The 13,377-nt window shown below is 38.9% G+C and overlaps 1 protein-coding gene across 35 annotated transcripts in view; it reads left to right on the top strand.

Annotated features, from left to right (window-relative positions):
- rims2a (regulating synaptic membrane exocytosis 2a) overlaps window positions 1-13,377 on the top strand; it is a 281,737-nt gene that overhangs the window by 174,788 nt on the left and 93,572 nt on the right. For 20 of the 35 annotated variants that reach the window (XM_059022394.1, XM_059022415.1, XM_059022392.1 and 17 more), the window contains 5 exons: window positions 4,945-5,075; window positions 5,586-5,757; window positions 6,081-6,234; window positions 7,480-7,506; window positions 11,325-11,393. In XM_059022394.1, the coding sequence (XP_058878377.1) occupies window positions 4,945-5,075; window positions 5,586-5,757; window positions 6,081-6,234; window positions 7,480-7,506; window positions 11,325-11,393 (553 nt within the window). The remainder of the gene's footprint in view (window positions 1-4,944; window positions 5,076-5,585; window positions 5,758-6,080; window positions 6,235-7,479; window positions 7,507-11,324; window positions 11,394-13,377) is intronic. The other 15 variants (XM_059022414.1, XM_059022403.1, XM_059022416.1 and 12 more) reach the window with 1 other exon arrangement.

The following is a 13,377-nucleotide window of genomic DNA, read 5'->3' as shown; positions in this document are numbered from 1 at the left end:
AGAGAATAGTTTACGTGGGTTGTTAGTGGAGGCTTGGATTACAGATTGGAAATAAGTACATTTAGCAGAGGAGAGAGTAGAGGAGAAGGAGGAGAGGAGATTGCGGTAGAGGTCTAGGGCAGCAGGGAGTTTGGTTCTCTTCCATTTCTTTTCAGCAAATCGCAATGTTATTCTTGCTGAGTGGAGCGCAGAGGAGAGCCAGGGTTGGGGAGGGGAGGGGACAGAGGGAGTCGAGGGAGGAGGTGAGGGAGGAGAAGAGGGTGGAGGTAGCAGAGTTTACAGAGAGTTGTGAGAAAGAGTCGATAGGAGGGAGGTGAGAGAGAGCAATGGAGGCAAGGACAGAGGGGGAGAGAGAGTGGAGGTTATGACGAGAGGTGACAGTGGGGGTAGGAGGAGCAGGGAGAGAGGGGAGAGACAGAGAAAAAGAGATGAAATAGTGATCAGAGAGGTCCAGGGGGGTGACAGAGAGGGTGGAGGGGCAGCAGGCCCTGGAGAAGGTGAGGTCCAGTTGACGACCAGCTTTGTGGGTAGGGGGGGATGGAGAGAGACAGAAGTCGAAGGAGTGAAGGAGAGGGAGGAATCCGGCAGAGTGGCTGGGGTTGGAGAGATGGATATTGAAGTCACCTAACAGGACAGTTGGGGTAGACAGAGAAGGGAGGGAGGAGAGTAGATAGTCGAGTTCATCGAGAAAGTGAGCGAGAGGTCCAGGGGGGCGGTACAGTGCAATTAGCAGGAGTTGACAGGGAGAGGTCAGTTGGACAGCATGAAATTCAAAGGTGTTAACAGAGAGTGAGGAGAGGTCGGAGGGGACAGAAAAGAGTAAGGAGGGAGAGAGGAGAAGACCAGTCCCACCTCCCCGTCCAGTGAGACGCGGGGTATGGGACAGGACGTAGAGAGAGGACAGGGTGGCAGGAGTTACAGTGTTATCTGGGGACAGCCAGGTTTCAGTGAGAACAAGGAAATCGAGAGAGAGGTGGGAGGCAAAAGCAGAGATGAAATCAGCTTTGTTAGCAGAAGAGTGACAGTTCCAGAGTGCACCAGAGAGTGTGCGGGAGGGGGGGAGAGGCAGAGGGATGAGGTTAGTTGGAGGAGCAGCGGCGGAGAGAGGGCAGAGGGCGAGGGTGAGAGGATAGAACAGGGATGTGAGAGACAGTCATAGCAGGACAGGCGAGACAAATAGGCACAGTGGGAGCGGTGGGGTAGAGGGTACAGACCTGACTAGTAGATGGCATCTTCCAGAGCGCTGTTAGGTTCGGATCTATTCGAACAGCGTCTCGGCGCAGGCCTCCCCTCGCTGCACTCCCACAGCTACACTCCCGGCTCTTTTGTTGAGGCGCTTCGTGCTGGTGCAGAAATAGCCTGCCTGATTAATATAACAACTGGATGGGAAAAGAAACAACTAAACTGTGTGGAAACCAATCAAATAGCAAATCAACTTCTATTCAATTTAACCACACTTACCTGGTACTAATCACACACTACCTCACCTAATTCAAACACCACCTTACAATGTAGTTAATTTAAAATTACTTGAAGCAGAAACTTACCTATCTGCCTCAGATCCCGGTTACCTGTAGACTGACCACTAGTAGATTCACTCAGTTTAAATAGGTTCCAACCTCACTTTGCAAGGGAACTGGCAACAGCTGCTAACTGCTCTATCTTGCCTCAGGCGCTGGTAACCTATAGAATGTACATATAATGCTTACTTTCAACTGACTATTCAATACTGAATATAAAAAGCAGACGCTCGTGTAAACAATCTGACAAGGCGGCCCTACGAAGGAGTTTCCAAACACCAGAAGCAACTAGACATTTTTAAATTATTATTATTATTATTATTATTATTATTATTATTATTATTATTATTATTATTATTATTATTATGTTTTACTTTAATTAGATTAGTTAATGATTTCTCATAGATTTTTTTTTTTTATTTAAGCGATAGTGCCCATCGATGATGGCTCTACGTGTGATAGTTGACCGCGAAGGGAGTTATGCGTCGAAAGCGAGGTCACTAACGAAAGTCAAGGTCAACTGTCACACGGTAGAGCCATCGTCGAGAGGGCACGATCACTATTGGAACATTATTTTAACATTGTTTTCCTTTTATATGTATGTATGTATGTATGTATGTATGTATGTATATATATATATATATATATATATATATATATATATATATAAAACACCTTAAAACCTAAATTTACCTTGAACTTGTACTGATTTGTTGCGTACCTTTCCGCTGAGTAAAGACGTTCTAAGAAAATATTCCTGAACATTTTTTTTTTAAATAAACAAGGATGACATACATATAAAGAGAAAAACAATGCATTTTTAATTAGTAAATCGATTTAAATGTTTTATTAACGTGTTAGGGTTTTAAACCCCTATTTATAATCTGGACATTGCCTTACGAATGAACAGAGAAATTACTGGACAGTACGTGTGCGATAGAGTCTGAACTACCAATACAATCTCTCATTAAATACCACTCTAAATGCCTCCTAACTCACCATGTTTCTACCTTCAGCCAAAGCCTTTCTCTCTTGAATCTAGATATGAATGGAGCACTATTACTAAACCGTCCGCGTCTCGCTTTGTTGTTGTTGAAATATGCTGCGTGTGCTCCAGTCGAGCTGACAGTCTGTGATTGGCTCTCAGCAGTTGCAGGTACAGGATTGGCTGCTTTCGTCGATGCAAAGTATTGATTGGCTGGTTTTGGTGGATAATAAAAAAAATCATTTGGACCAATTGTGTCTTTGTTTAGTATTTACTGTCCAATAGTGAACTACTCTTAAAAATACAGCAAGTCAAAAAGAAAAGCCAGCACTTGCAGGAATTGATTTTAAATTTGATTCACAGTTGGTGCTGAGACATTCCAGCGGGCGTCTAACGTTAGAACTGGAAACTGCCGGTACTGAATCAATTTAGAATCTGAAACTGGGGGGCACTGGACCTAAACTGGACGGGCCAGGCACACTAAGGCCCGTCCAAAACGCTGGGCCTGATTCAATCTGAAATACCATCTATTTTATTTATTAAAATGGCACCCCCAGAAAGCAAAGATGCAAACATGCCAATAATAAATTAGGAAGCCTAATTCTTCTCTAGTATATAGAGAAATAAAAGTCACCCGAGTTTGCTATCGAAGAAAACACAAACAAATGCACATTATTGTGTTGGTGACATAATGTGACTGACAGGATGTACTTGTGTCAATATACAGACTACACACTTTTCTTGTTGTTGTTTAATTTTTAAATATTTTCTTTCATCTCGCTTGTTTAATTTTATTACTTCACGTATTAATTTTTAAAAAAAATTAAAACTGAAATATTTCCTGGGGTACAACTCAGTGAAAAAAAAAACACGTTGTTTCTGGTGTATTGATGTTTTCCATGTCACTCACTTCTAACAAGTGGGACTCGGTAATGGTTTACAAGGAGTAGAAAACCAAAGTATGTTGTTTACATCATAACTACATGGCTGTGCCATGTATTACATTATTGTTCTTTGCATTCAAGGGTTTCAATATCACAAGGAAAAGGGTACAATTTGTTTGAGTCTTATATCCCCTAGTGTGTTACAGTAACAGATCTCTGGCTTGTACTAGTTTGTACTGAATGCTTTATTTTTTTGCTTTCCTGCATGCTGTAAGAAGTAGACGGTGTAGAATACCAGTAATTACCATCTAGATTTTGCATCTAGATTTATCCCCCCCGCCCACCCCCGTTAGATACTAACAAGTATGGGCAAGAGCTTAGAAGCTTTTTTGACATGGTAGAAATCCATAAGAGGCTTTCTGTAGCCTGTCAAAACACCACAAACTTCGAAGCAATTACTGATAGGCAGCATCACACGACAAGTGTGTGATACAGCTTTTGCCCATACTTCCCTGACATCAGTGTTAACCTTATATAAATCGATCATCTCAGCATGAATCATAATGTATTCTTTTCAGATATCTGTGATTTTGGATTGATTTAGTGTTATTCTAATCTCTAACACCAGGGTTACAAACCAACATTTAACATTGCATCAAACACTCTTTTAAATTCTTTCAAAAGGATCCCCGAGTGGCTCACCTGGTAAAAGCACAGCCATGTGGTGTGCAAGGTGAGTCATACAGTCATGGGAGCGCAGGTTTGCGTCCTGGCTGTGCGAAGTCTCCGGTCTTCGCTGGGGATTCCGACGCTCCCTTCGTCGTATTGGCTCAGAGCGTCGTATTGGCTCTGGTGCTTCCGTCAGGGACTGTTTCTCCTCATTGCGCTACAGTGAACCCTGCTGGCCAGGTGCCTAGTGAGCTCAGGCAGACACCTGCAAGGCTGGCCTTTGTCGTCCAGAGCCTGGTAGCTCGCTAACATCCACTCTCGAGTTCCTGGGTGTAAAAGAGGAAGCTTGCTTGGTCGTGGGATCGGAGGACGCCCATTGAACCTTCAGTTCTCCTGAGTGGGGAATTGCTGCTGTGAAGGAAAAATGAACTGGACCTTCCAAATTGGGGAGACAATTGGGGGTAAAATAATTGGGAACACTAAATTAAAAAAATAAAAAAGTCACAAGGCAATATAACAGATGAAGGCATAGTCGAAACATTTATCAGCATGCCATAGTTTCTTATACTTCTTATAGTTTGTTTCAGTTTTGCCAAACCTTGTCTTAAAAGTACATGTATATGGCTAAAAATCTAAGCACTAAATGATACAGAGTTTCAGTTTCTTTAGACATTGAAAACAATCAAGACATTGATGACAGTTAAGCATCATAATACATCTCATTGGGATACACATTGCAGATCACAGTATAAACCTAAATTTCACAAAGTACATAGTTTATAACTGCATTGTGACACAATACTGCATGTTCTGACAGAAAATAGACTCAACCTACTTTAGGAAGCATTTAAAAAAAGTTGGTAAAAGTACATTTGTTTCCCTGCAGATAAAACTCTGGTATGACAAGGTTGGTCACCAGCTAATTGTCACAATACTGGGAGCAAAAGACCTTCCTTCAAGGGAAGATGGGAGACCAAGAAACCCTTATGTTAAAATTTACTTCCTCCCAGACAGAAGGTAAGAATAGAAGCATCAAACAAGAACAAAAAAAAACCAGATTGTCTTACACCTTGCAAATAAACTCAAGAGCTGCCCCTGAACTCAGTTTAAAGCACCTTGACACAGAATATAACAGTTTCTGAGTTTTGCAATAAGAACCACCCAGAATGATAATATATAAACATGTAATTGGAATCTATTTACTCTTTTATGATTTATCTTTAAAAAAAACAATTCTGAACACTTTCAAATGAAGACGGCAGAACCTACTATTATTGATTCTTGCAAATAGAAAGGTGTTTTGGTTAGACTTTTTTTTATAGTTTATGTTTTAGGTTCAACTGGTTTGCCCAGTAATGGCCATTAGTTAGACGGACTATATCTGTTTCTGGTAAATGTAGAATTCCACAAGGTGATCCTAGTTGTTTCCTTGAAAGATTTCTGTGACTGTGTTGGATTTACTTTAACGTACTCAATATTTTATATCTTGATGGTAAATAAAAACAGTGTGAATTATTGTTCCTCCAGTGATAAGAGCAAAAGAAGAACAAAAACAGTAAAGAAAACATTAGAGCCCAAATGGAACCAGACATTTATGTATTCCCCGGTCCATCGGCGGGAATTCCGGGAGCGCATGTTGGAGATCACACTTTGGGACCAGGCACGGGTTCGAGAAGAAGAAAGTGAATTTTTAGGAGAGGTAAGCACTTTTTTTTTTCCTGTTGCTCATCTGTGTATTACCATGGTGTTCACGAATTCAGTATATATGTGGGCATTTACACATGTAGACATCCTCCCTTAAAAACTGTTAACCAAAGCGTAGTATTCTTCTCTTTTTTTAAAAAAATATCTCTTCTGAAATGTTAGCCCACACTTCCAATGGTTTAACAGTCATTAAGACTGCGGTACAGAGCTCCCAAACACTGTTGATCTGTTTGTCCTCCTGTCTTGGTGTTATAAGTTTGAACCCGAGTTCTAAATGGCTGTGGCTGAAAACTGAATTTCGAGCTGTTTCTCTTGTAGATTCTTATAGAACTAGAGACAGCGTTGCTGGATGACGAGCCTCACTGGTACAAATTGCAGACCCACGATGTGTCCTCCATGCCCCTTCCCCACCCCTCACCATACCTGCCACGCAGACAGCTGCACGGGGAGAGTCCCACGCGGAGATTGCAAAGTAGGTCATAATTTCTTACAGCTGGTAGTGACCGCTGAATAATCCTGTATCATAATTCTGGTACATTACTGCAGTTTAGCTGGGAAGTGTATTCTGTCTTATACGGCAGCTTTTTAAAATGTGTTTTTACTGTAGATGGTTAAGGGAGACAGATTGATGAAATTAGTTACATAGTATCTCCAGTGTTTGTTAATAACTATATTACTATATTGTCTGTATAAATCAGTCACATGCTGTATAATATCTTACCTTGGAGATCACAGAATTAATCCAGTGCAGTACCTAGTCTCTAACCTCTAACCACTATTTTTGGACTATATCACAGGCAGGTTATTTTTTGTTCAAGATGGTATAAAATACATTTTGAACAATAATTCAGACTTAATTTATTTAAGTACTGGAAAACCCATAATATGTTTCTTCTGATAAATAGTGCCCAGTTTCCCTTGTGGTACCAATAACAGATTTATCATTGTTGTATACTGCACACATTTAAGAATGCTGGGAATGATAGGAATGGCACAAAAAAAATGATTACCATCCTATCTGTACAATAAACACAGCATGTGCCCCCGTTTACAGCAGAATGGGGAGACACATGCTGCATTAATATACAGCTATGGCCAAAAGTATTGCATCACCTAGAATTTTAGGATTGCAACATCATAATAATAATAATAATAATAATACTACTACTACTACTACTACTACTAATAATAATAATAATCAACATAATTTAGATCTTTTATTTAACATCATGTAATCAAAGAACCTACACAATGTTATCGCAAAAGTCTACCAGAAGCCATAATAGTAGTACAGTATTTCATGTTAGATTTCGCAATGTCACATTTTTCTATTTGTCAGTTTTTCGTTAAGTATATGGAAAACTATACAGTGGTATGTAATTCAATATGTTAACGTAACATTATTCAGCAGGTTTCATTCGACTATGAAGCTAAATGAGTTAATTCTATAGGGTGATGCAAAACCTTTGGCCATAGCTGTAGACCATATCATTTGCACAAATACCCAGAGTTTATATCCTGCTGCTAGCATGTTCTTTAGATAACAAACTTCTATGGCAAGCCATGCCTGTCTTTTCATTAAAAAAAGGTTTGTATTCCAAGCATAGGAATACAAGTGTTGAACCAATTACTTTTGTCATGTAGTGGATCTGATAACCAACTTCTCTTTGTGTCTTTTATGTTTGTGTTTTGTTTCCTTCATTGTGATACTTTCCAGATAAAGGCCCATATTCATACAACTCAGGTAAAACGTTCTGCATGCCCAAGATAACATATAAAATCCCAAAGTTTGCTGAGCAGTTGGTTTGCCCCTTTGCTTTATGCTGAACTCCGAAAAGTGTGGCTCGCATATTTCCTCCCCATTAGCTAACGCATCTTATCCTCTGATCCTGAACAGCTTTACTGCTATCCCCTTCTTATTGTTGCTCTAAATCTGGGTTTTTCTTCTGCTAAGCCCAAACAAAAAACAAAAACAGAACAACTTTAAGCAGTAATCACAGTTATAAAGCAGACGTCTAACAATTGTCACTATAAGTAGGTTTTGACACTGTTAAATACCTCTCTCTGCAGGGCTTTGACATGTTATTGCATCCCATTTTTAGAGTAGCAAAGTGTCATGTCATATTTGTGGTAATCACAGTTAAGACATCTTGGAAGAATAAGGACTAATTCTGAAATCCTATGAAGAATTTTGGAACAGCCTTTGCCACAGTTTGCCACATCAACCCAATAGCTGCTACAGGAATCCTTTTTCCATGTATATAAATATCTCAAAGTATAATCTAAATAGGTCAATACCTTGAGATGCTCCAATTCTGTTTAGCTTGCATACACTGCTGTGTTTCTTTTTTTTTTTAAATATATACAGTATAACAGACAACAAACCTTTCTAATCTAATTCACAGTCTACTTCGCTGTGTTTCAACGCCTCCCTGCTTGTATTTTGAGAAGCTGCTGTGGGTCCCAAAAGTGTTTAAAAACAATCCCTAGTCAGTGTTTCAAAGGTTGAGAATGAAGTGAGATACAGCTTCATTAGCCTTCCATGAAAGGAGGCATAGTTCCTGGTTGCCCCTCTCACAGTTTGGAGTTGACAGTTGAGCTCTTAAGGATCCTGTAACAATGATCATAGTCAGACTAAAAAAAAAAAAGTAGCACTGTATAAGGCGTTCTGCAGACATAGGGCCTCATGCACTAAACGGTGGTAAATTACCTGAAATACTGCGTGGTAAGAGAAACCCATACTGTGCAAAAAGGTGTGCCCGCTCTATTCACTAATATAATAATATGCACGAATAAGGCAAGCTAAAATATTAATTTGCCAGTTATCATAGCACACAAAATGCTGCACATGTTACACACCCTTTATTTTAGTATATGGGCACTCCTAAGGACAGGTAATCCGGCTCTCACTTTGTCAGAATGACAGCGACTAAGGAGGCAGCAGCCGGCACCAGCTACATCTTCAGTGGGGTCTCCGTAGGATGAGGGGAGGCGGCCCGGTGTTATGCAGATTTCTGTATCCCCATAGAATTCTGTATCCCCTTAGATTTGATGCCTGCATAGATCAAGATCGCTATACGTGAACGCTTGATGCTTCTGAACTGTATTTACATGTAATACAATTAAAATGTGTTTTAAAAGAAAAATACAGTTTTATAAGGTTACTCTTAATCAAGTGTTTCATGTATTGAGCAACACAGGAGGCTGAGCGTACTGTAGAAAATCAGTGCTGTTTTATTTTTCTACAGAATTAGTTTGGTCGTTTTGTTGCAAACTGCAGCAGAACGCAATGGCTGTGCTTGAGAACACAGCGGGACTCGGGCACAGGAATATCACGCATCCACGTCCAGCTTTGAAAAACTGCATCTGCACAGGCATGGAATCATGCAGGGATACAGAATTCTGCGTAACACAGGGAATGTCTTGCTTTGAGACGGTCAAAGTGGAGAAATAGAAAATAATTAACTGAAAACAAATATTTGTTTGTTCACTTTTATCCCCCTATGGTTTATTGTGAAGGTACTTCGGTAAAATTAAATACAGTACCTGAAAGCAGATATACGCGTTTATCATGTTTCCCACACAGCACTACTTGTGGCCTGCTCTATTTATATTGTGATTCAGACACCGCCTGGTATCAGTAAGCAATAAACTTAACACACGTTGAGACACTTAGGAAAGTTGGCACCTTTAAGTAAATATGGTTTTTATATCAAGTCCCTCCCCTGCGGTATTAGGGGAGAGAATTTGAATAAATTTCCATGGATTACCATTATTAATTGTATGTAAATGACTCGTACGCAGTATCTTTTTCCACGCTATTCATTTTGCATGCAAAGTCATTTGCCGCTGGTTAGTGAATATAGCAGATGCACAAAGCGAGCAGTAATGGGCTTATTGCATGGTAAACTGGTTACCGCTGTTTAGTGCATGAGGCCCATAGTTACATTTTGGATTCAGATATGGCTTTCAGATGGTGGGTATAATGTGAGACAGTGTAGCTTTAATGGGATACTTTAAATCATCTCCATTTTCATTTCAATGTAATATCTGTACATTTTTAATATCATTTTATCCTAGTCTGCTTCTAAAATTTGAATTTTTGAGGTTAAGTGGTTTGGAAAATGACCACTAGGAGTTTTCCCCCCTATAAAACTGAGTTTTACAGCACCGATTATTTACCAACTGTTGCCATAGTTACAAAGGAGTTATATGACAGTTCCATACCCCTAGTGATCATTTCTAAAATCACCTCCCTTCATTTTTTTTTTTTTTTTTGCAGAAGCAGGCCCCATGGTTGTTAGTTGGCCTGGTAAATCATGACATAAGCAGAAACAGCAATAGAGCATAATCAATCAATCAATCAATCAATCAATCAATCAATCAATCAATAATAATAATAATAATAATAATAATAATAATAATAATAATAATAATAATAAACGTAATAGGATACTAAACAGCTAATAAATTAAATATTTTGAAAATGTAGCTGCTATAAAGTAGCTCTTTAAAATGCAGTGTTAAATAAATACCAGTAAGAGGATGCAACATGTTTAAAAAACAAAATACCGGTACTTAAAGTTGTGTGTGGAGTACTGATGTTGTTGAGTATTAAAGAACCATACACACCTCCCCTCACATACATACAAACTTACACATATGTGCAGTGTGGAGTAGTGGTTAGGGCTCTGGGCTCTTGACCGGAGGGTTGTGGGTTCAATCCCAGGTGGGGGACACTGCTGCTGTACCCTTGAGCAAGGTACTTTACTTGGATTGCTCCAATAAAAACCAAACTGTATAAATGGGTAATTGTATGTAAAAAAAAAAAAAGTGATATCTGTATATTGTGAAATAGTGTATAGTGATATATTGTAACAATTGTAAGTCGCCCTGGATAAGGGTGTATGCTAAGAAATAAGTAATAATAATAATATCACTCATCTACAAGCATAAACAGTGACATTTCTGATGTTTCAGTAGCACTAAATATCAAAGACTGGTGGAGATTTTAAAAACATATTTACAAGTTGTTGTCTTAATAACCCCACCCCACCCCACCCAAAAACAAAAAGTATATAAATATATTTGTTGGGTTTTTTTTGAGGAGGGGGGGGGGGGTGGGGCTACTACATTATGCTTTTACTCTGGCCTCTTGCACTCATCTTTTAGAATCAGGTCCTGTACAGTTGTCATTCCTCTTTTTTTTAGATGTATCTGCTGCTGAAAATCCCTCCTTATACTGTGTGGTGTGTGCTGCTGTTCATAGTGTACATAGACGTACAGGTTTTTGGTTTGGAGTGATTTTTGTATGGAAAGATTTTGTGAATCTAAAGCCGTTGTGAAAAGTGATACCCTGGGCGGGATTAGTTTACCTTCACTGACCTCAGAAGGGAGTCACATGCCTGTAACATGAGCATGGGAGCAGGGATAATCATGGGTGAGCTGAGGCCAGCTCATCACCATACTGTAGGTTGGCTAGATTCAGAGATGTAACGGAGCAGTCCCGACTCACATCCAATCACTGAAAACTCTCTTCTGTCTCTTTTCATTTTGCTTCAGGATCCCAGCGAATCAGTGACAGTGAAATATCTGACTATGACTGCGATGATGGAGTTGGAGTTGTATCAGGTAATGAAAAAGGACGGACAAAGTGGCCCCAACCAAGTTAAATCCATTTCAGATATACAGTACTCATCTGGATCTTCTGTTGCCAAATAATTTTTTTATTTTTATTATTATTATTATTTATTTCTTTGTAGACGGCCTTACCCAGGGCGAAAGACTGAATAAAATAGAATGTGTTTCAGTCTCAAAAAAATAATTAAGATGGGGTGAATTGTTTATGAACATGTGACAGGGTGGCTGGGTGGTGACGTCAGGTCAGAAGCAGGAACCAAACAATACTGACACCAGTACTGCAGTTCAAAAAGAAAGACGCCGCGGGGCCGTTTATTTAAATACAAAAATAAAATAAAAAGTTCAAACAGAAAACACAGTGCTCACAGAGCAAAATAAAAAAGGTAAACAAAACAAGTCTCAAACACAAAAAAATAAACAAAACCCAGGTCAAGCTGGGCAAACGCCTTCACTGACCCTATAAGTTTAATTTTTTAAGTTGCGTTTTCTCGCTTGCTCCTTGTGCTCTCGTTCCTCCTCTCAAACACCCACCCCGAGTGCAGAGAGCTGCAGGTTTATATATCGTGGCCAAAGGGTTTAACTAGCTGGCAATTATTCTATTACCCCTTGGCCACAATCTGCATTACTGTGGATGGGGCTACCCATCCATGCTACTAAACAATATAATAACATAAATACACGGCTATACCGTCACATAACAAAAGAATAACAAAACTTGCGGCACTTCGCCATCATGTAAATACATAATACCAAACAAAAATCATAAAACAAACAAATACAAAACAATAGCCTGCACAGGGGCAGAAGGGGAGACCCCGTTTTAAAAATAAATAAACAAATAATACTTACAAGGCTCCTCACCCTGTTACAGAACAATATGGGTACATTTGTGAAAACTATACAAACCGGTACCTACGCAAAAATGTCAAATAAGATAAGGTAAAATAAAATAAGGTAAAATAGGCATATTGCAATTTTGAAAAGTCATTTTACGTGACTGGACCTTTCTCCCGTGGCGGGATATCCCTCATGAAGGAGCGCAAGTTAATTGAAAATTGGAAGTCTCTTCAATGAAAACGTACATTCCGGTCCCCGGTGTGTGGAAATAACCTTTGCCCGCTTTCATACTGCTGTTATTATGTTATTGATTTTGACACGTTTACAAAATATGGTTCAAAACTTCTGAAGCACTACTGAGAGTTGAGCAAAAATGATCAGAATCTTAAACAATGATAGATTTGATTATCTTAAAAAAATAATAATTATTGAAGCATTCTAACAATGTAATATGTAAGTGGTTTTCAGAGTGTTGCAGCAGGTTCATGGAAACACTTGTTTGAGAGCCTTTTTGAAGCCACAGCAGCGCACACTTTTGAGTTTTAAAAAGTCACCAGACTGATGACTGAAACAGAAAATTATATACAAAGTGAATCTAACTAACAAAAATAATCATTTAATACCATGTTGCTCTTTAAAGAGAGATAGTGGAATGTCCACGTTCATGGCTGTCTTTTAATTCTACATGTCATGAGATGGAAGGGGTAAAGCAGGTAGGGCAGAATGCACGGTTGCAAATTAACTTTTCAATAAAAATAAAAAAATGATATATAAATATATAAATATATATATATATATATATATATATATATATGGAAAATGCTGACATTTTATTAATATAATCTGCCTTATCTGCCTTATCAGCCATGAACTTTAGTCTTGTTTTTTTTTTACCATTTCTGATTGAAAATAATGGTCTTTCTCATGTTCATTGGCGTGACAATGCGCTTTAAGGAACGAGGCACACAAATCTGAACTACGTGCTCCGATCCTGCATGCCACATTTTTCTTATGTTTCATTTTGTGCAACATTTTAGCAGTTTAAATAAAGAGGGACACAATGTTTATTGGGAATATTTTCCAGGATAGTCTTTCTTCATTGTAAGTGACAATTTCCAAGTAGAGCATTTAATAAGCT

This window comes from Acipenser ruthenus, chromosome 4 (assembly GCF_902713425.1).
Source record: "Acipenser ruthenus chromosome 4, fAciRut3.2 maternal haplotype, whole genome shotgun sequence".
Classification (NCBI taxonomy): domain Eukaryota; kingdom Metazoa; phylum Chordata; class Actinopteri; order Acipenseriformes; family Acipenseridae; genus Acipenser; species Acipenser ruthenus.
The sequence above is the reverse complement of the archived record's forward strand: the minus strand, read 5'-3'. Positions and strand labels throughout refer to the sequence as shown.